We start from the raw sequence: 20355 nt of genomic DNA on the forward strand, positions 1-20355 counted from the left end.
TAATTATCTTGTAAGAGGATAGTTATATACAACTGAAAGACTTTCAAAAATCCCTGTTAGAAATTAATCCTAAGAATTAATGAAATACAGGTGTTTTCTTCCCCCTGTAAAAGTTGCTCAGATTGAATGCAAATGTTGATTCAAAGCCATCTGTGACTCGTTTCTGCTTGCTTTCTTCTTTCAGAGCTAGCATAAACAGATTTGTGAATGCTTGCTTATTCTTCCAGTCTCCAAGGTATCAATAGCCACCAATAATAGTAATAATAAAAAAGCTAGCATTCTACATTTGACCGAATTATTCAAGATTTTCAGCCTGTTGAGTAGTGTCAGGAATGCTCCACTACAAGAAACAGACAGATACAACACAGGTAACCCAGGCAACTAGCCAGTACAGCCCAACGTTGGCATCCAAACATCAAGCAATACAAGCTATTTGACAGCTATTCATGTGGGAACAGTATTGCATAAAAATGCAGGGAGAATTTTGAACAACAAATAAATCTCATGATGAGCTTGTGAATAGATCAAAAGAAGAAAAGAAGAAAAATTCAATGGATAAGTCTTTCATTATAGATGATTCGCCTACCTCCAGGAAAGGGAGTGACCCTATTCACAACCAACAGCATTTCTAAATAAGAAAACAAAGTTTAATTTTTCAGAGTTACCTTCCTGAAGAATTTTGTTTAGTCTGCCACTTTGAAATGTACTTAGGCTCACTGAAATGAGGTCTCCTTCAGGGATTTCAAAGTGTGTATATTTAACAATATTCTCCTTTTTCCCCTCATCTGACTGCTTTGCATTCAGACCTTTCACTAAGGGTGAATGTTTGGAACAATCTTTTTATAAACAGAAGTTTGAGTAGATGTGGTGATGCTCATTAGAGCACTCTGGATTAGAAGCACCCCAGCCTTCACGTTTCTGTTGACAGCCATAGCGCACAGCATCACTACATGCAAATTCCTCTAATGCAGTGGCTTGACACCGTCAGAGAAAGCATGCACTAAAGTTAGTATTGTGGGTCTCAACCCCTTGCGAATACTTTGAAATATATTTCTTTTTTCAGGAGTTTCTGGAGAAAATCTCATAACAGTGACCAAAATAAAATCATAATCCTGAGCTTGTAAAGCAGAATTTGCAGAGCAACACTCCAGTGGCATCAGTAAGGAGGTAACTTTATACCACCCAATGCAAGAGAGCTCACCAAAGGTAAGAAAATGGGTCCACAGAACTGGAGCCATTGGATATCCCACTCCATGTGCGAATTACTCCTAAATAATCTAAACCAAGGCCTGCTCTGTGCTGAGACATTTGTCCACCTCTCTCATTTTATCTCAGTCAAAAACCTTGGAGACTCAGAGCTGCAGAACCAAACACCTCAATGCTTCAACAAAAAGAGTTTCTACATTCACGGTCTGACGTTTCCCATCAAGGCAGCCAAAAGCACACTCACTTCAACTTGCTTAACACTGTCAGAAGAATAATTCCTAATTTCTCAAATGTAATTAACTAATAGTGCTGAAGCTTAGTATGTAGCTAAGGAGATGAAACCATTGAAACTATGAACTGCTGCTTAGATCATTTGTTAAACATAAGGCATTGAAGCCCAAATGCTTTACCCTTCCTATTTCTCCTTCCTTTTCATTTGACTCTTATCATGAAGAACTTCTAAAACCTGGAGTTTCAAAGCTTTATTAATTTCATATGGAGTTATTAAGAACAAATGATGTGCAATAATGAACCATTCCCTTTCCAATTTATTTTACAATATGTAATGTGAATTCATGTTCAGTGCTCCCTACAGTAGCTGACATGAATATTTTCCCCTTTCTTTTTCAAGCTGTTGCTTCAAATTTCAGCTGTCGAGACCTTTCACACAGTTAGCTCAAGAGGCACAATCAGGTCTTTCGACATGTTTGCTGGTCTCCAAGAAATACGGTTCTCTGAATTTCCGAAAAAAATTAAAAAAAAAAAAAAAAAGGCTGGGTCAACATATGTCACTGCTGCCCACCCATAGTCTTCAGCCTGCGCTGCTTCATGAGACCCATCTGATCCACCAGGATCTTCAGGGATTCACAGGCTGCAAGCAGAGACTGTCTTTAGGGCTCTGACATCCCTGTTTTCCAGATCTTGTGCTGCTATTCTTCCAAATGAGGACTTTGCATTAACAAAACCAAAGCAAGAACACTGCTAATTTTATACCTTGTCACAGGCAAGGACTGGCACCCTGGAAGTGCCCCCTCAGCATTCTGGATCATACTACAGCCTGGATCTTTGCTAGAAAGATGCCAAGGACTGAGTGACAGGTTGGCATGACCCAAACACGAGCAGAATTTGGAACAAATGCACATATGAGAGGTCATTGAGGCGTCCTTCACCTGCCAACACCTACATTTTATGGGAAGTCATCAACCTAAGGACTGGTGCCCCAGTTTTGAAGTGTATTGCTTAGAACCTCCAGAGATGAGGCAAGAACAATCTCAGATACACTTCTTCATCTGACATTCAGAGCAAACATCTCCACAAAAGCCTAGCCCAGGCCTCAAGACCAGTCTCCTGCATTTACCTGTGGACCTCAGCACTGGTCCAGAATTGTTTCCCCCTCTCTAAAAGAACATCTTCCACCCCCAGCAAGCATTCTCACAAGGAGACTCAGAACAGAAGGTGCAAAGCTGTAGTGCTCCCTGAAACATCAAGAAAGCCTCTTTGGACTGGGGAGGCATGCATAATCTGTCCTTTTTTGCATACTAGAGTGCTATAAGCGAACTATAGAAGGAGAAGACTGGCACCAGAGCTTCTTCCACTCTTTCTAAGAGAAGCTTTTGATAGACTGGCAAGATAAATCCATGGATTCATGAGAAGCAAAGCTGGAGCAACAAATCATAGTCTGGGCAGTCCTCATTTTATAAACAGAGAGCTTACTGAATCACTGCCCTATGTCAGTCCCCTGTCAGAATGAGTTACTGCAGGCTGCAAGGCCTCTTTAACAGCAATCCTTGGCCAGCCCAGAGACAGGCCCTCGGCGTTCCCCTGGGGAAGGCACCAGGCACATGTGTTTCTCAGGATGCCATTCCCTGGAGCAGGCTGAGTCCCACCTTATTGCCAGACCGATTACCGTGTCTGGCAATTGCACTGCAGGGAGTGATGCAGACTCACCAAGCCTGCTGAGTGCCTCCCATGACATTTTAGCGGAGGAGGGATATGAGGTTCTTAAGTACATGATCAACAGCAGAAGTCCTAATGTGTCTGCTAACGAGGAGAAATAATATCTCCAGAAAGCAGAGCAGTCTCCCAGGGCTGGAAAGATCTCAGAACCTGGGCAAGCTCTAGAATTGGGGGTGCAGAAACACACTAAAGAGATGTTGACAACTGGCCAATGCATTTGTCAAATGTTTATTTCAAGGAAAAAATGCACTATTTCTTGGCAGTCATATCCACCTAAACATTTCTTTGTAACGAGAAGGGAAAAAAAAAAAAAAAAAAGAGGACTTCATTCCAAAAATAACAGTACACACGCTAATTTTCTAAACTTAAAAATAAATAAATGCTTGTGTCTATTTACTGAAAACTGATTTAATAACCAGATAGCTAAAATCTGTTTTCAAACATCACAGTTTCCAACAGCAACACTGCATTTAAACCCAATGTTCTTTTAAACACATAAATGCAAGGGGACTCCCAAAAGCTTTTCTGGCTCTTAATGTATTTGCTTAACCTGCCTTGCACAAAAAAATAAAAATAAAAAAAATAGTAGGCATCAGCACAAGTGCAAGTTCTATTCATGTCAAGCTGACAGATGGATCAAAGAAGAAAAGTAGCTCAGGGAATTTTAAATATCTATTAATTTTGCCACTAAAAATATGTCTAAACTGGAGACGGCTTTCACAGCCTCAAACAAAATCTTTTTCAAGTACAGTTGAGTATCTCCTTGTCTCTCACTGATTTTAGGCTGTGAGGGCATGTAAAAAGAATCTGTCATAACTACAGATTAGTCAAGTGAGTCACCGCTGGGTTACCTGCCAGAAATCTGTAAATACACAGCAAATTATATGAATATGCATTCAGCAAGGTGGAAAAAAGGTATACTAAGCAAGTTATTTGTGAGCACAAATTGCAGCTCTTCCCTGCATAGACAAAAGCCCAGGCAGTTTACAGCAGCTCTGCTCTAGAAGTGACTTACCAAACATAAAGGTCACTGAAACAATCAGTTATAACCAGGCTCTCACTCATGTGTAAGGTTTCTGCTCTCATATAGGTACTGAATTCATTGCAGACGTGTGACATAAGCTAATAGGTTTCTTGAGAGTTGAAAAATTAATCCTACAAAGGTGTTTGCATGCTAGAAATGTAGAATGTGGTGTAAGCTATAATGTTAACTATTCATACAGTCAAATTATACATTTGTAACAATTGTGGCCTACGGGTTAAAGAGAGGGAAGAAAAACCTTTAGAAAAAGATTAATATGTTTTTTGGGAAAAAAAAAAAATAACATCCCGGGAGCACCCACTCTTTCCAGCGTTTCTTTTAAAAGAAATCCAAGCTGTTTTATCTAGTGTTATTAGTAGGAACCTTTATCTAGCTAGTGGGTACCATATTTTATCAATGCCACGATGACGATCTGCAGAAAGTTCTCTACAAAATACAGAAAATATAAAGCTTACAGATACAAACTGAAGTAAAATTATCTTGTCAAAACTAATGCTTTGTCTGAGGAAAAAAAAAAAAAAAAAAAGTCTGACACCAAGCTTGAATCTGAGAAACAGCCCGATTGGGACAGGGGTGTTGGAACTGCCTAAAGCAGCACCTGTTCTGCTGTTCTGGTCACTTTGCCTACAACATCATCAGGCACAGCTGGATTCAAACCAAAACAACCAAAATTATCAGATACAAGGCTCTTCTCCACAGACTTCTCTTTGGCTTCAACAATGCCCTGAGGTTTAGGGTATTTGCTTTTACTTTCCCAATTCATCCACAAAAAACCCTATATACAATAACGCCTGAAGCCCTACCAACCCTAAGGAACACCCAAGCGAGTTTGAGACATGCCCTACCACTTGCACTTGCCTTTGACAGAGACTTCCATGACAGTAAAACCACGTGCTCTCTGGAGTTGGCTTTTTTCCTGCAGAAGCCCATATTCTGATACGTTAATCTTTTGCTTGACAAAAACTGTTAATTTTACAGTGGCAAATCCTACCTCCATTTGCACGTGCACAACCATATTGACTTTCAGGGAGACTTGCATGGAAATGTAGGTCTGTGGGCTAAACCCTGACTTAATTCTTTGAAAGCAATGGCAAACCTATCCTTGGCTTTCTGAGGTGTCAGGACTGGCCCTGTAATTAAGATATACTTACAAAAACATTGCAGATCACCCAAAAATATATGAATTAAAAATGTATGAGATCACATTGATGCAGCACTCTGATGCCATTTGATAGAAAGATTACAACAGGCACAAGAACCACTTCAAAAGCTGTAGCACCAAATAATTGAGCCCTAGGCATAGTTAGCTCTTTATGGATACCAGACAGATTTTGTCTTACTTCCCTACTTTTCTCTGAGCACACAAAGAAACTACTCAGGAAAATGCTTGTTGAGAGAACTAGACTGAATACATGTGATATGCTTAGTCCTCGAGCCTGTATTTAAAACAATTCAGATTAGCACAGTTGTGAATATTAAATTAGGATCTTTTCAGCTCTCACAAACATGAATTCTTAGACAGTTTCCATAAAATGATGTTATTTGGGTTATAGATAGTAGCTACAAGTATCAGTGTCCTTCCGGAAGCAAAATCATTTACTGAAGTACTCCAGACAAGCTAAAAGACGAGCGTATGGTTTGAGGACTTTGCTCATTAGACATAATTAGTTTGATTTCTGCCTGAAAGCAGAATCTCTTGGCTTCCTTCTCCAGCTGGTCCCACCAATCCTCAAGAAGAGGGCTGTGTGTGCAGGGCTGCAGCTACGGTTGCACTCTGCAGTGCAGCAGGGTGCTGAGACGCTTGAGCAAGGGGAAGCTGGAGCTGGCCCACCCCAACAGCATTCAGATCCTAGCCGGATAACCAGGCAGCTGAATTCATGGGGTGGGGCTGATCCTAATAGGACTCAGTAGGGCCAGCCCCACATGCAGTCACCCACACTTTTTTCCACAGCACTCCTCAACTGCTCTGGCTCCACAGAAAGCATGGGTAACACTAAGTCAAGCACTCACAGCACAGACAATCCCTTGGTCCTAAGTGACGCCTAAACAACACGTCTGAAATTAGTTACCATGTGCTGGACTCCTTCACTTCCCCACAGTCCTCCTTCCTCTAAATGCTTTTTTTCCCCCCATTTCTTTTAAATATTCATTCCATAAGTTATGTGCTTTGCTAGTAGTTATTACCCAAAACACTTGTACAATTGCTGCTCATTGGAAGCAACAATTTGTCCTGGTTTCATATTGTGTATAAAACACTCTTTATGCCCTTTTGTTAATATATGTCCTACTCTAGGTCAAAAGAGAGAAAAAAACCACCATCAATATTCATAGATCGCTTCCATCTATTCCACCATCTCTCTCTCCTGGATGCAGCACTAAAGTGGCAGATCTTTGCTATTTGAGTGCATTCCTAAACTCTACAAATTCTTCCCAGGCTGTTTTTTTGAGGATCACTTTTATCACTGTAGCAGCAGAGTACACATTCAGTGTGAGCTACTGAAGTACCAGCAGAGATTACTATTGCAGAATCTGCAATTTCTTAATGAAAATGAAGTTGCTTCTGAAAATAAACAAATGTAATTAGCAAGCCAGTGCTGTGTGAAATGCGCACCATTCTCTTGTTAACCTATGTGTCAAAATGTATTACTTGTGTGCATGTAAATTTGCATTTGCAGTTCAGTAACCTCGCAGATCATGGTCTAACCACTTTTGGAAATATAATCCTACAAGAAATAAAAACAAATCCAGTGTCTGGCTATAGTTATTTTATTAGAGGCTTTCTCTTCAGCATGTCTAACTGCTTAGTGCTTGATCTTCATAAACCGCATCCTGTCTACAAGGAGTTATATTATTTCCACAACAATTTCTAATTCTTTCCCTGCTCCCAGTTAAGTCAAATTAGTCCTCTCTTGCATTTAGCTTCCTCATTGCAGGATTGGACCCAAGTACGCAAACACAAAAACATGTTATTAAACAACATTAGGTCAAGTTACTTGCAGGTACAAAATTTTGCTTGGTAGGGCAACTTGAGATCCTCTCAAAAGGCAGGTCAATCACCCAAGCAACTGCTAGAATGCAGCAAGGGTTCACCCTGTGTACCCTCATAACAACAGATGAACTATCCTTGTTCTTAATTTTAAGTAACACCAAAGCATGAAATGTTCCATTTCCAGATGTAGCCCATCCTGTGACCTAGCCTAGAGACTACATAAAACAGGAGGTTTGTTTATAAAATATTTTGCAAACTGATATTTTATGCCACTCTCTACAAATCAAAAGCAAAAAATAAAAATAAATTCCAACAGCAGCGGTCCAGCTCCCCACCTTCGTTGCCGTGGCTGACAACATGATTTCTTCATCATCTAAATTATTTCTCCCATCCCCTCACAGAACTTGCAGTAGCAGAAACGCCCCTTTGTACCTTCTGCTGATCAGAAACTGTAGGAACTCATGTGCTTGAATAGTGATGCTGGTTGATAAAGATGGATCCACTGATTCCTACTCCCCTCCTGCACCTGGATGCAGCCCATTTCTCTCATCCCCAAGCAGCAAACCATGTCAGCTACTAGGTCCGCTCTTCCTGCCATACAAAAAGTCTTTAAAATATATGGGCTCTCATTTCTATAGCAATAACATTCAAACCTGGCTTAATTCTGTAGTGCTGCTCTTAACCAAAACAGGCATTAGGGCTGGAACTGTTCATTTACCCCATTGCCCAGCATGATGATTTAGATATCCTCTCTCTTCCTTTTCTTTTCCAGTTCTAGCCAGAAGAGTGGAAGAGGTTCAGGGAAGAAATAGCATGCACATAGTTACAGAGCATCTTCCACATGCCAAATAACTAAAACTATTGCTTTTAAATGCACATAAGGAGACAACTAAGGAAAAGTATGATGCAATTCTGTGAAGTCATGATGGCACTGAGAAAGCATATAGGGATGATTTGATAATTCTCTCTTCAAATAGCAAACTACGTGGCATCAAAAGAGCTCGTAAGAATCAGGCTAGATACAGCTGAGGGAGATAGTTCACCAGACAGCAAAGAGTTGAGTCACAGAGCTCTCTGCAGAAGGTATTGTGGGGACTAAGAGTCTACATGTCTTCAAATATAGACAGCTGTCACTGAACAGATATCCATTCAGGAAAATTAAATACACAGAAACCACATTTGGCTTAAGAGTCCCTCAGTGTCAGAAAGCTGGAAAACATTTAAAAAGAATCAGGCATGCTCGTCCCCTTCTTACCCTTTCTAAGCAGCTGCTTGGGACTGCCCCTGGGAACAAGGCACTGGCCACGTGGGCTGACCAGTACAGCAGTCCTTACAGACCCAAACTTGGCAATAGGCTGTCCAAATCCAGAACAAAGACTACAACAGACTGTCACAGTTCCTGCAGAAAACGCACAGGGGTTGCTCCTGTTTCATCAACTCTTCAAATTCTCCCTGTAGCAACTTCTCTGGAGTGCCAGCTTATTTTTATGTAGTACAGAGCCATTTGTTTCTGAGATACAAAGCTAGTTAGATATTGTTGCTGAGTTTTTGTTCTTGTGCCATGAATCTCTGATGTGATGACAATGAAAATGCACCGCAAGAGAACATTGCAGTATTCTAAAATATTAAATATTGATCCCTGGAATCTACAATTTTCCCCTTTTAATCTGGTTCTGTGATAAATGTTCTATACTATCTTTTCTGATCACCTATTTGATTATACATGCAGACTTGACATCAGTGCTCCAATTAGTTTATCAACTAGCCCTTAAAACAAGCCCTTAAAATCTGGGGTCAAACTATTATCTGTTATTAATTCCTTCAAAACATTATGGAAAGCAAAACCAGAGATTAGGGCGTGCTTTTAGAGCTGCAGTCTGTGGGCTCAGCACCACCTCACCAATCAAAGAGAGTAATCCATCAGTACATCAGCCTTCTCTCCTGGTTCAGACAGACTTGTATGACTTTGCAATGATCAAGGCCACAAGGTCTCATCAGCATTGTCCTCTGTTTTAGTATCAGCTTCAGATTTTACATTTGAACAATTTCCAAACATATCCACGTGTAGGTGTTTTTGCCTGGTCAAAGTCAGGAACAGACATAGCCCACACCATGGTCTCATACTTCTCAACTGATGAACAGTATGGATGACAGCATTTTCAGTCTCATGCTGTGTGGCAGGACAATGTCTAGCTGTAGTTTTCTTTCACATATATTTCAGCTTTACAATCCCAGGTTTTACACTGGGGATTGGTTCATCTTCTCTAAGTGACATGCATCCCCAATCAGAGTTGTTTCATGTCTCCCATAAGTCTGTCAAAATTTACTCAAGCAGTTTTTAAATCATATTCATCACACCCAGCTCTTCATGCTGCAGATCTTTAATTAACTACAGGTGCAGCTGGAAGCAACTCCTTTGCAAGAAACTCCATTATGCCTCCATTGGACTTAGGGTACGCACTCTGCTCACTCCTGGCATTTGTCACACAATTATGGCATACATTTGGGATACAGAAAAAAGACTGAGTAGAGATTTGAATGTTAAACTTCAATATGCTCAGTGAATGCCATAGCTCTTGGGCTATAATAGCAGGTTTCAGTTGGCCAATACACAATTATTTTTATATGGCAGAACAGCTTCAGCAGGGGATCTGATCACAGACTAGCACAGTGGTTAGTTTGCTGCCTATCATTTTGCAAGTGTAAATGAGAAACATTCAAGAAACCTTGATTTTCCAGATGCACAGTGGGAATGTTCAAAATCTCAAGTATTTACATAGTTTTCTTCTCTGCTCCATTTGTTCATTCATGGAGGAAGGCAGTTACCCAGTTCACAAGCTGTACTTACAGCCTAATGCTATCGATAGCCCCTCTGGGAAACCTAATCTGTTTTGAAGATGAGAGATCACAACAGTTTGTGCCATCTAGTATGACCACAAATGCTGCATCGACCCAAAGCTGGTAAATGCAACTCAGCCTTTATCTGCAATGCTCCCGTTTCTTCCATTCTGGTCATCTGCCCCTCAGGTGAAGGGTCAAGGAAAGAAGTCTTATGAGGAGTAGCTGAGGGAACAGGGGCTGTTCAGCCTAGAGAAAAGAAGGCTTAGGGCAGATCTTATCTATAGCAAGGTGGGGATTGGACTTCTGTTCCAAGCACCAAGTGATAAGATGAGGGGAAATGCCCTCAATTCGTGCCAGTGGAGGTTTAGGTTGGATATTAGGAGAAATTTCTTTACTGAAAGGGTTGTGTGGCATTGGAACAGGCTGCCCAGGGAAGTGGTGGAGTCACCATCCCTGAAGATCTTCAAGGTATGTGTAAATGTACAACTTCGTAGCACGGTGTAGTGGTAGACTTTAGTACTAGGTTAAAGGTTGGACTAGATGATCTTAGAGGTCTTTTCCAACCTAAATGATTCGAAACATAATGTGTAATTGTCCTGAATTGTGTGCCAGTTGTTCGGTGTAGAAGAACTTGAATGAAGCCAACAAAACCAGACAGCAGAGATCCTCAGGGAAGACAGGCAAGTAAGCTCACATGAATTGCTTATCCCAGCATATATATCTAAAATACTTTGTGTGTGACTCACACAGAGATAAACTAAGGTCATCAGTAGAAATACACCATTGGCCTCAGCATTTATCCAAGGCAAGGTAAAACGTTCAGATTCATAACAACCTTGAAACGTATTCACAAGACCTCACCACACACAATTCCTTCAAATTAGGAAGCAATTCACTATTGTGATTTCTGCATAAAGACTAGCAAAACCAAGAGAAATTGCTTGATTTCTACTGCCCTATGCTACTAAAATACCGGGAGGAAAATATTGTTAAGAAAAATGAAAAGGCAATTTTTCAGTTTTGGAGAGATGAGGGTTTAAATGTACCTTACAGTAAGTAACTATTGTGGGAAAAAAAGTTACTAAGGCTAATTAGCCCATAATGGACAAATTCTTGGATGGAAAGATTTCACAATAAACCGCATACAAACCACAGATACTGCCCTAACCTCCTCTTTTCTGAATCACCACCAATTTGCCCCAATTTCTGAATCCCCACTCAATTTTACATACATGTCTACTACTTAACTGCCCTGCAAAGGGCAATCTGAGCTATGCTGAAAGAGCTCAGCAGGAGTTGGGAGTCATTCCTGCCATCAGCAAGAGAGAGAATCCTGCTTATCGGCTTGCAGCTTTACAAAGGCAGCTGCTCTCAGGCTCACAAGTCCACAAATTACAAGATAATATTGAAATATAAACTGAGGTGTATTTTTTGTACAATTTTTCTGACAAAACCTTACATTATGTGCTGTTAAATGTGTTGTAAATGATATATTACATAAATTAGCTGAAACACCTCATGCCAAGTCCTCCCTCCAGCACAGAGTTTGATAGGTAAGCAGAAAAGACAGTCTTTGTTTATTAGTACTATATGAAAATGGAAAGACCAAGCATGCTTGAAAAATCAACTCAAAACCATTTTTTACAAAGTCACACACAGTAGCTCAAGACATTAGTTATGATGATCATAATTAGTACCCAGGCAAACATGGCCAATATTGTATTTTCTGAACTACTAAGTGCTTTGTACCACAGGACAAGCAAAAAAAAAAAAAGGATTGTGGAAATATTTTGCCTTGTTGCAGTAATCTGTCACTCATTCACTTGTATTTTTTTTTTCTTACTGCCCTAAAATATTGTAAAGGGAACAGTAACTCTCTAAAAACACTGCTAAAACGGTCTTTTGGCTCTTTCAATATGCCATTTCTCAGGGTTAGAGTGTTTAACTTTGAAAAGGAGCAGCAGCCATCTCTTCCCCCTTGCCCCAGCCTGACTACCAGACCCAAACCGGAGGCAGAGGTAGACTCACATCCCTCCCTTTTCAGCCCTCTTCCACTGCAGCCGTCCTTCCCCTGCAGCTGGCCAGCACCTCTGCAAGGTCTCCCATCTAATCTGTGCCCTCAGCAGGGTTGCACAGGGGTGACTAATTGCCATTTGGCAAACCATTCTGGTCTGCCTGGGGACCAGACCCCTGCTTGCTCCCCATGCACCGTGTCAGCTCTGCAGGGACAAAACTACTGGCACCCTTCCTTCGCAGCTCAGGCCTGATGGCACACAAAGAGCAGATCTATCAAGGCAGATACAGGGTGGCTTTTGAGAGCAGACTGGAGCGGAAGATTAGCAAATCACCTGTAATAATTCTTCCCTTTCTGGTCTGAATTCCTAAGAGGCGTTTTCCTCTCTTCCTAAAGCCATTGTCCTCCCGGTAAGGGCTCAGCTGTTAATGTCACTATCTTTTGAAACAGGTCATGATAATGGCAAGCTTGCCTTGAGCATATTGCTTCGAGCTCATTAATATGCATGTTCTCCCTCCATTCATTTGTTTCTCTATTTACTTTGAAGTTGCCTAGCTGGAACCTGCGCTGTTTTTCTGTGTTAAGACTCTTGGCTGGCATTTTTCAGCTTGCTGGTTTTTGTTGGCTTTTTTTTTTTTTATATAAATCTAGGATGGAAATGGGACGGAATATTGCAAAAGTCAGTTAATAGCACATCAGGTGACATTTGGTGCACAACTAAATGCATTTCTTGGCCTCTTCACCCTCTCTGCTGAGCTATATTCTTTCTACTTGCTCTCAAACTGACTCTGTTTACATTGCAAATTTTAGGACAAGTAATGTCTCTGTATTTGTCAAGCACCTGCCCCAGGGGAGTATAGCCCTTCATTGTGCTTCTACAAAAAATAACAACACCTGGGTTACCATAAGGCTCTTTTTAAATGCCTTTTTCCACCTGAAAGAGCTATTTCCAGCATGGGAGGAGAAATCAACTTTGACTCAGATTTCAAATTCTCAGTGTGATAAGGGAAAGTGACTCAGCTGTCTTCTTTTATTTTTGGCTTTGTGATTCAGGAGCAGTTCATTGTTCAGATGACACAGTCAGTCATAACTGGGAATTTCTGGGAGGGGGAGAGTAAAAGCATTTATATAATATTCAGAGGTCATTTTGAATTAATATCTCTCCCAAACAGATTAGTCTCAACCTTGTCCTCTGCAACAGGCCCATGCCATCTAAAGTTATTATGGGGTGAAAGACTTGAATACACCACTTTTTTCAAAATACCTGCAGAAACAGCCAGATAGCTAGTTTCTCTTGAGGCTGCAACTCATGACAAGGTAGGTCTGCTTCCTATCAAGTCCCCTCCTAGCAAATTTGCATATAGACACACAACTTTCATGAGTCCTCCATATGAACAACAATTTCTTCTCAGTAGACAGCCATTGGAAAAGCAAAAAACGTATCCTGAAGCATGTGAGAGGAAGCAGCCAGGAGCAGGATATCAAGCCTGTCTAATTACAGAGTGAGGATTTTCCATTAAATAAAATTGGTGGCCTCATCTGGAGGGCTGCAGGAGAAAGTAAAAAAAAGGGTACAAACAAACTCCTTTTTCAATAGATGGGACTCAGTAGATGGGACTCTAAGACTGTACTAAGCCAGTGCATCACAACTACGACAGTTTAACAGAGCCTTTTTTGAATCTGCTTTCAATAATGAATCCAAGTTATTTCTAACCATTAAAATCCTCACTGTGCTTCTCATGTAGGAAAGCAGTAGTACACAAAGTAAGTTTTAAGGTAACCTGGTAATTAAGGTAATTTTTCTGCTGGATCTCCCAGAATTTTTCATCAGATAAAATATTTAAATATTGAGTTTTTTTCTAATGCAATAATGTTTATGAAATTATTTGCAGCGTAGGTTTTAACGGAATACACACAAGCAAGCTGCACACAGCAAGTTAAAACAGGACAGCTGAACTGAGCAAGCAGTATAGCCCAGGGGTCACCAATCTATGTAATGATGCAAAGGACAGCACGTGAGCTATTTGGAAATGGCACTGCAGTAGGGCTGACAGGCTGGCAGGAGCAGAGAGTCCTGGCAACTTGACATAGCCTTTCAGTGCAAACACTCACACAAGAGGCAGGAAGGTTCCAGTTGGGTGGTCATCTAACATCTTTAACATGCAGCCTCTTCTGTTCTCACTTTCTGTGGGAACATGCCTCATTTGATGAAACATAAAATCCTGCTCACAGCTACTGGCTGAGGCACTTGACCTCAGTCTAAATCTACTGCAGCACAGCCTTGGCTTCGGAACTACATGTTCTCCAACAGGAGCAGTAACAAGGATGCAAAATCATCTCAAAATCTATCACACTACAATACAGTGAACATCTGCAAGACTGATCAGTGAGTACAGAAATAGCAGTGCTAAGAGCCAAAGTGGCCACCTGTGGAGGAACTAACTGCGTAGAGCTGAGAGTACACACCAAAATGTTTTTTCTCCCTCCCCTCTTCCAAATTACCTTGCTTACTTGTTTTCAGCACCTTAAAGCAGACAAAATCCATCTCAGCTAGCCCTTGAAATTGGATGGTTATTGCACATAAATAATAAAACTGACTACTTAAAGATGAGTGTTCAGCTTTGCTCTTATTAAAAACAATGGAAAAACACCTAAAGCTCTGAGATTGTCACATCATAGTCATCTGAAAACACAGTCAGCTCTCATAAGACAATACGTGTCATTTCATCAACCAAAACGAAGGACAGATAGGAGGGAGCATGCCACAAAATGAACTGACTCACGGTGGCTAATTTCTGAACATCTTCATCAGATGCTCCCAGTGAAGCAAGTCCTATCTCTTGAGAAAACTGGGCAAATTTGGGATCAGCAAGTAGAGGTACATGTCCCAGGAGTTCATGGCACGTATCCCTAGGGGAACAGAAATGAGAAGAGAGGCATTACAGAAATAAATTCCATAATCAATTTAACATAGACCATTTTACATGGGTCTGACCTCTGCTTGAAAGGTCTTACCACAAAGCATGTTTTTACAGGCTCTCTCTCCCCTCTATACGGTTCTGTAGAAACACACAGGTTTATTTCTATTAAACGGGTTAACAACTCCTGTTCCATGATTTCCCCATCATTTCCAGATTGACTGGTGGGGCGTGATCATTGTTGTCTTCCAGGCTCAATTCCATGAAGAGCGAATTGCCCAGAGGAAAGCCACTTGTCTCGCACGTACAGTTTTTGGCAATTCTCTCCACATGAATCAAGCTCAAAATCCTACACTCTTCTTCTTCTTCATTACCTCTTCCACACCTGGGCACAGCTCCATAACCAGACATTTTGCTACTTGCCACTGGAAATTTAGGGCAGTATTTACAGAAGTATTTGTGTTTAATTTTTCATTTTGCCATGACTTCCTGCTGAAATTAAGAAGTTATTTTTCTTACAAAGTCCAATTCTCACCAAGCAGATTCCAGAAAAAGCAGAGAATTTGTCTTGTTTCAGAAAATCTGTCCACATCTGTAAGTGCATTATTAGTCACAACAAAGTGCAAATATAAGTCTAAAAAAAACTCACCAAACAAACAAAAGTGCACATGCATCATCTACAAAAGCTCTCAAACAATTCTGAAAGTTTTGGTGCATTTGTTCACAGAAAATAATGGAGTTGGTAATAAAGTTCACTTTAAAAATCAGATCTGACATTTCCTTTGCTTTTGTCTCTTCAAAGACACTTCTCTCTTTTTTTTTTTTTTAAGCTGTAAACAAATGTTTTAAAGGCAGGGAGAAAACATCAAGCTTTCTGCCTTCTATCCAAAATCATCCAATTTGTCTTTTATAAACTATTTTTGTTCTAAAAGACACAGAACCTGACACTTCAGATAAATCATAAACAGAAAAACAACCCTCTATATAATTTAAAGCCTCCTATTTTTACTCACTGCTCTTTACCATGAAGCCTGTGCCAACTGTGCCTAGGTAGGTAATGGTTTCTGAATGCATGCAAATGAACATTAGCATTTTGGCATTCCTACTTTGCTTCACCAAAAGCTGATCAAATACAGTTCCAGTATCACAAGGTTACTTGAAAGTCTCTCTTCTCAGCCCAGCTGGCCTCACTGACAGATGCTTGACAACATTTGCTTATGTTACCTTCACACTTTTTGGTGAGACAGGCAGAGCTCAGAAGTTGTGCATGACAAGTTGGAGCTTAGCTCACATTCAGCTAATTCGCTCAGCCACCTAGAAGAATTACCAAATCTCACTTATCTTCTTTCCCAGACATACGTATTTCCCAAAGAAAGATAAGAGGATGTTCATGACACACGATGAAACAAACACATTCCACCTGTTACCTAGAGACTCAGCTGCAGCAATATAGACTGAGTGTTCAAATTAATTGTGTGCCAATATACTTACTCAACAGCTCTGAAACAGGTTTGATAATGTACAGCTGGCCAGGAACAGCATCAGACTTGCATAAGGAAAACTGCTTCCCCCACCCCATCCACTGCCTGGGAAAGCTTGCCCTTCCTTTAAGGTCTTCCTTCCCTTGTTCCTACATCACTGCACCTTCAAGAGCCTGGGAAATTCACAACTTCTCCTTATTTGTATTTATTCAAAATCAGCTGGCAAGAAGGCTTTTTTGTTGTTGTTGTTTTAATCATCTCCTCACACCTTGGCTCCAGGCAGGCTTCCACAGCTGCATCTCTACTACTGGCTACTGAGTGAATGTCTACATCCCTGTTTTACTGCGCTGAAGTCACAGCTCCCAGAAACAAATAAGACGTATTATTCCTTGATCTGCGCTGGGGCACAGGCTCTTTGTGTCACTTCCATCCTTGCACACAAAATGAGAACAAAGGCCAGCCGTACTAGCTTGGCTCTCCTGGAAAGGAAAAGAAGGTGAGAAGGCAGAAAATATTTCTCTTATGCCTTTACCTTGCAGATTTTTCCTTTAAAACTGTGCAAAGTATTTTGAATGGGTAGTTAGAAAGAAGTCATCTTGAAACACAAAGCATATGAACAGCAACCACAAAAATAAAATAAAATAAGGCGTACCACGGCTTCCAGGCAGAACCGTGAACCAGCATTTGGGATTGTCATTGGAGCCCCTTAGATTTCTGTGCCTGTCTGGTCCTTTATAGATAGTCTAAACAATATAACTCTCTGCTTAACTACCAAGTCTTGATTCTTTTGTTTTGTTTTATTCAGAAAATAATTAAGTTCCTTTAATTTATTCACACACATTGCTCAGAGAAAATAAGATTTTTGTAATGCACTTTTCACAGCAAAAGATTTTTCTTGGACTAAATTAGTTAGCTGAGCAGAGGAAATCTATATAGCTCTGTGAATGTAGTAGGAACATAATGAAACTCAGAAAGAAATGTTTTAAAATGCATATAGTAGTGATACAGATCAAACCAAATGAACTCTCTAATTTGTATCTAGCTCTATAGCCTGGGTGTTAAACCTGATGGAAAGCCCACTGAAGTCAAAAGTAGTTTTTTTACCAGGTTTATATTACCGAAATGCAACATTCACCAAGCCATGGACCTGCAGCAAACCTCATTATGGCCCCATATATCAACTAGCAGATCTCAGGCCATTGCAGCTGCTGTGGAAGATGAAGAGCTGTCCCTGCTCAAGTCAGTTTAGTTTTGCCATTGATTTCAACAAAGCCAGGATTTCACTCCTACATTTCTGGTAACACCTACTCTGTGTTCTATTTTATGAAAAAATCACATACAATTTAAAAGGGATTTTCAAAATTTTACAGTGGAGTTCCTCATAGTGCACATTATTTCATTTATGTAGTTTCTGAACAAGCAGATCTGCAGGAAAAAGGTAGCATAATTAGGGCATGACAACTTCATTCCTCTGTTAGTCATAGTTAGAGTTGTTAAGACCAAAATCTGAATTTTTAAGCTTAGACCGAATAGAAAACAAAAATATTAATTCTAATTGAACTAGTATTACCAGACAGTGACATTCCAGACACCATGACCAGAAAGGTTACAGAAGGTAGTTGCAGTTACTACTAAGGATCAGCCGTGACATGCTGCATAATTCTGAACACAAGCAGCATCCTGGAGACTACAGAGGATACAAATATACAAATCAGTGAACCAGAGAACATCAGTAAAAATACAGGCACACTTAATTGTTTCCTGAAAGATGTTCCTTCCTTGGTTCCTGTTCGAGTCATGCACCTAAATCCTCTATTAATAGGCAAAAATATACTCCTAGTTTTAAGTTAATAATGTCATCACTCACCTGCTATGTATCAGCAGGTGTTACAAACTGAGATACTGGCTTCCCACAGGAGAGAAAATAATTGGTGCAAAGTCTGGTATTTCCTAAGTATATATTTTTATTTTTTTAAATATCTACAGGTATTCTCAGACCAGAGGAAATCCAGCAGCATACATCCGAGCCTTTCTCTCTAAATTGTAACGTCCCTAAAACTTGCAAGTGCATTCCTTCGGTGACTACCACCTCTTTCTCAATGGAAAAATGGACACAAAACTAGCCTCACGGCATTTTAGCAAATGCTTTGCCCTGTCCTCACGCTGAGGAAAAGAGTAGGTAGATGAGTGTCTAACAGCACCACCTGCTGACTCCGGTCAGAATAATGTTAGTGCATTTATAAATCCAGTTTAATGCGCAGTTCCATTAATCCTTTTACATCCAAAAATATTATTCCATGGTTTCAGCAGTCTATTCATGAAATCAAAGTTAGGCATGGGTCCAAATGTTTACAGAACTGGAGCTGAATACATATACATGAACCCTTTGTGTAAATTTTGGCGAAAATAAAACACACTGAAATAGTACAAGCTGAGTAAACAATGATGCAGTTTCGTTGTAGCTGTCTGATAACTGATTCACTGCATAAATGCCATTCCTGTGGTTTACAAGATCAGCAGCTGCCTTTGTTGAAACTACCTCCATATTACCTGACATGAATTGTTCTGTTATTACTGCACAGAGCACAACATATATAATACAAGACAAGAACTATAATCCCTTTGATCTTTTTTCCCCCCTCCATTTTTCACCAAGAGATCAAATGCCAAAAATATTTCCTCCAAACTCACAGCACTGTTTTGGAAAAGCCACAATGCTGTCCCATGAAAGTCATAATTAAAGTCACTCTTATTTCTATCGTGTTCTCTGTAAAGGGCTTCATATCTAATATCCTTACTGGGTGAGAAAACTGTGCCTCCTGACTTGCTTGTGTTGTATCATAGGCAAGAGATGAAGTTTTGCTGTGGTGTCTGGCCCAAAAGAGATCAATGGGGATGCAAGGAGATCAAATTATAATTCTGAAAGTAATTGTTTTCAAGGGATTCAGTGCTTTTCTTTCAATCTTCTTTCCTTAATTGTCCACCAGAAAATTGTATGTTGGTTTTTTTTTTTCAAAATATTTAGTTGAAAACTTACATCTTCCACTGCAAAATAATTTAGGTAGATATTTTTGACCCAGCAGCTAAATAACACAGCTATTTAAGACCGCTGCAAAAAGTCCAAGAAAAAAATCCTAATTAAATTCTGATTCCCCTAAGTGAAGTGTTTTGTCACTGACAGCATAATTATATTTCTACATTTGCAGCAAGCTTCCTCTTTTCAACCTTGGCAACTTCAATTGGGTCTTTTAAAAATTCTGAGAGCATTTCTTTTCCAATCACTGAAGCAAATGTAGCGACTTACGGTTCTGGTGTGTAGAGAGGATCTGAGCCATGTCGTATATACTGAGTACAGTGAAAGACTCTGTACGCTAAGCCAGCTAAAAAATCTCGGGGAGAGAGGTATCCAGCAACTGGTCTCACTGTGAAGCCAGACCTTTCTGAAGTGAAGGAGATAATAAAAGACCATATTATATATCATTACATCAATTTCTGAAGACAGGTAATGGCCTGCAGTTAATTACCAGAAGCATGACATGGAGAATATTGGCTAAAGATCACTGTATATAATTTTCACCTATTAAGTACAAGAACTATTTTTGCATTACTAGCATATGTTTTTTGAAAACAGCATGAGGTACTTCAAAGTTTGTTTAAATAACTTTGTATAGACAAGAAGGTAAGGTACCATACAGGACGTTCTCAAATCACAATGCATCTGATTTTTATATATGGTAGCAAAACAGGAGAGAAGCATCCAAAACAGAGGATGACTTCCGTAAATGTATTAAAAACTAACAAAGCAAAATAGGATTAAACCAAACCTGTCCTTATTTTTACAGATAAAATACTGCCTTTCAAAGTTGAGGTCTTTGTTTTAATTTTTAAGAAACTGTTGCTTCATCAGG

General features: G+C 40.0%; 1 protein-coding gene across 1 annotated transcript in view; it reads right to left on the reverse strand.

Annotated features, from left to right (window-relative positions):
- The window catches only part of TPH2 (tryptophan hydroxylase 2), a 50347-nt gene that overhangs the window by 13766 nt on the left and 16226 nt on the right, over positions 1 to 20355 (reverse strand). The window contains exons 7-8 of the mRNA XM_084500313.1: positions 19752 to 19887; positions 14832 to 14958 (exon numbers count right to left, since the gene is read on the reverse strand). Coding sequence (XP_084356439.1) covers positions 14832 to 14958; positions 19752 to 19887 — 263 coding nt within the window. The remainder of the gene's footprint in view (positions 1 to 14831; positions 14959 to 19751; positions 19888 to 20355) is intronic.

Source organism: Aythya ferina (assembly GCF_964211825.1).
Source record: "Aythya ferina genome assembly, chromosome: 1".
NCBI classification, from domain to species: Eukaryota; Metazoa; Chordata; class Aves; order Anseriformes; family Anatidae; genus Aythya; species Aythya ferina.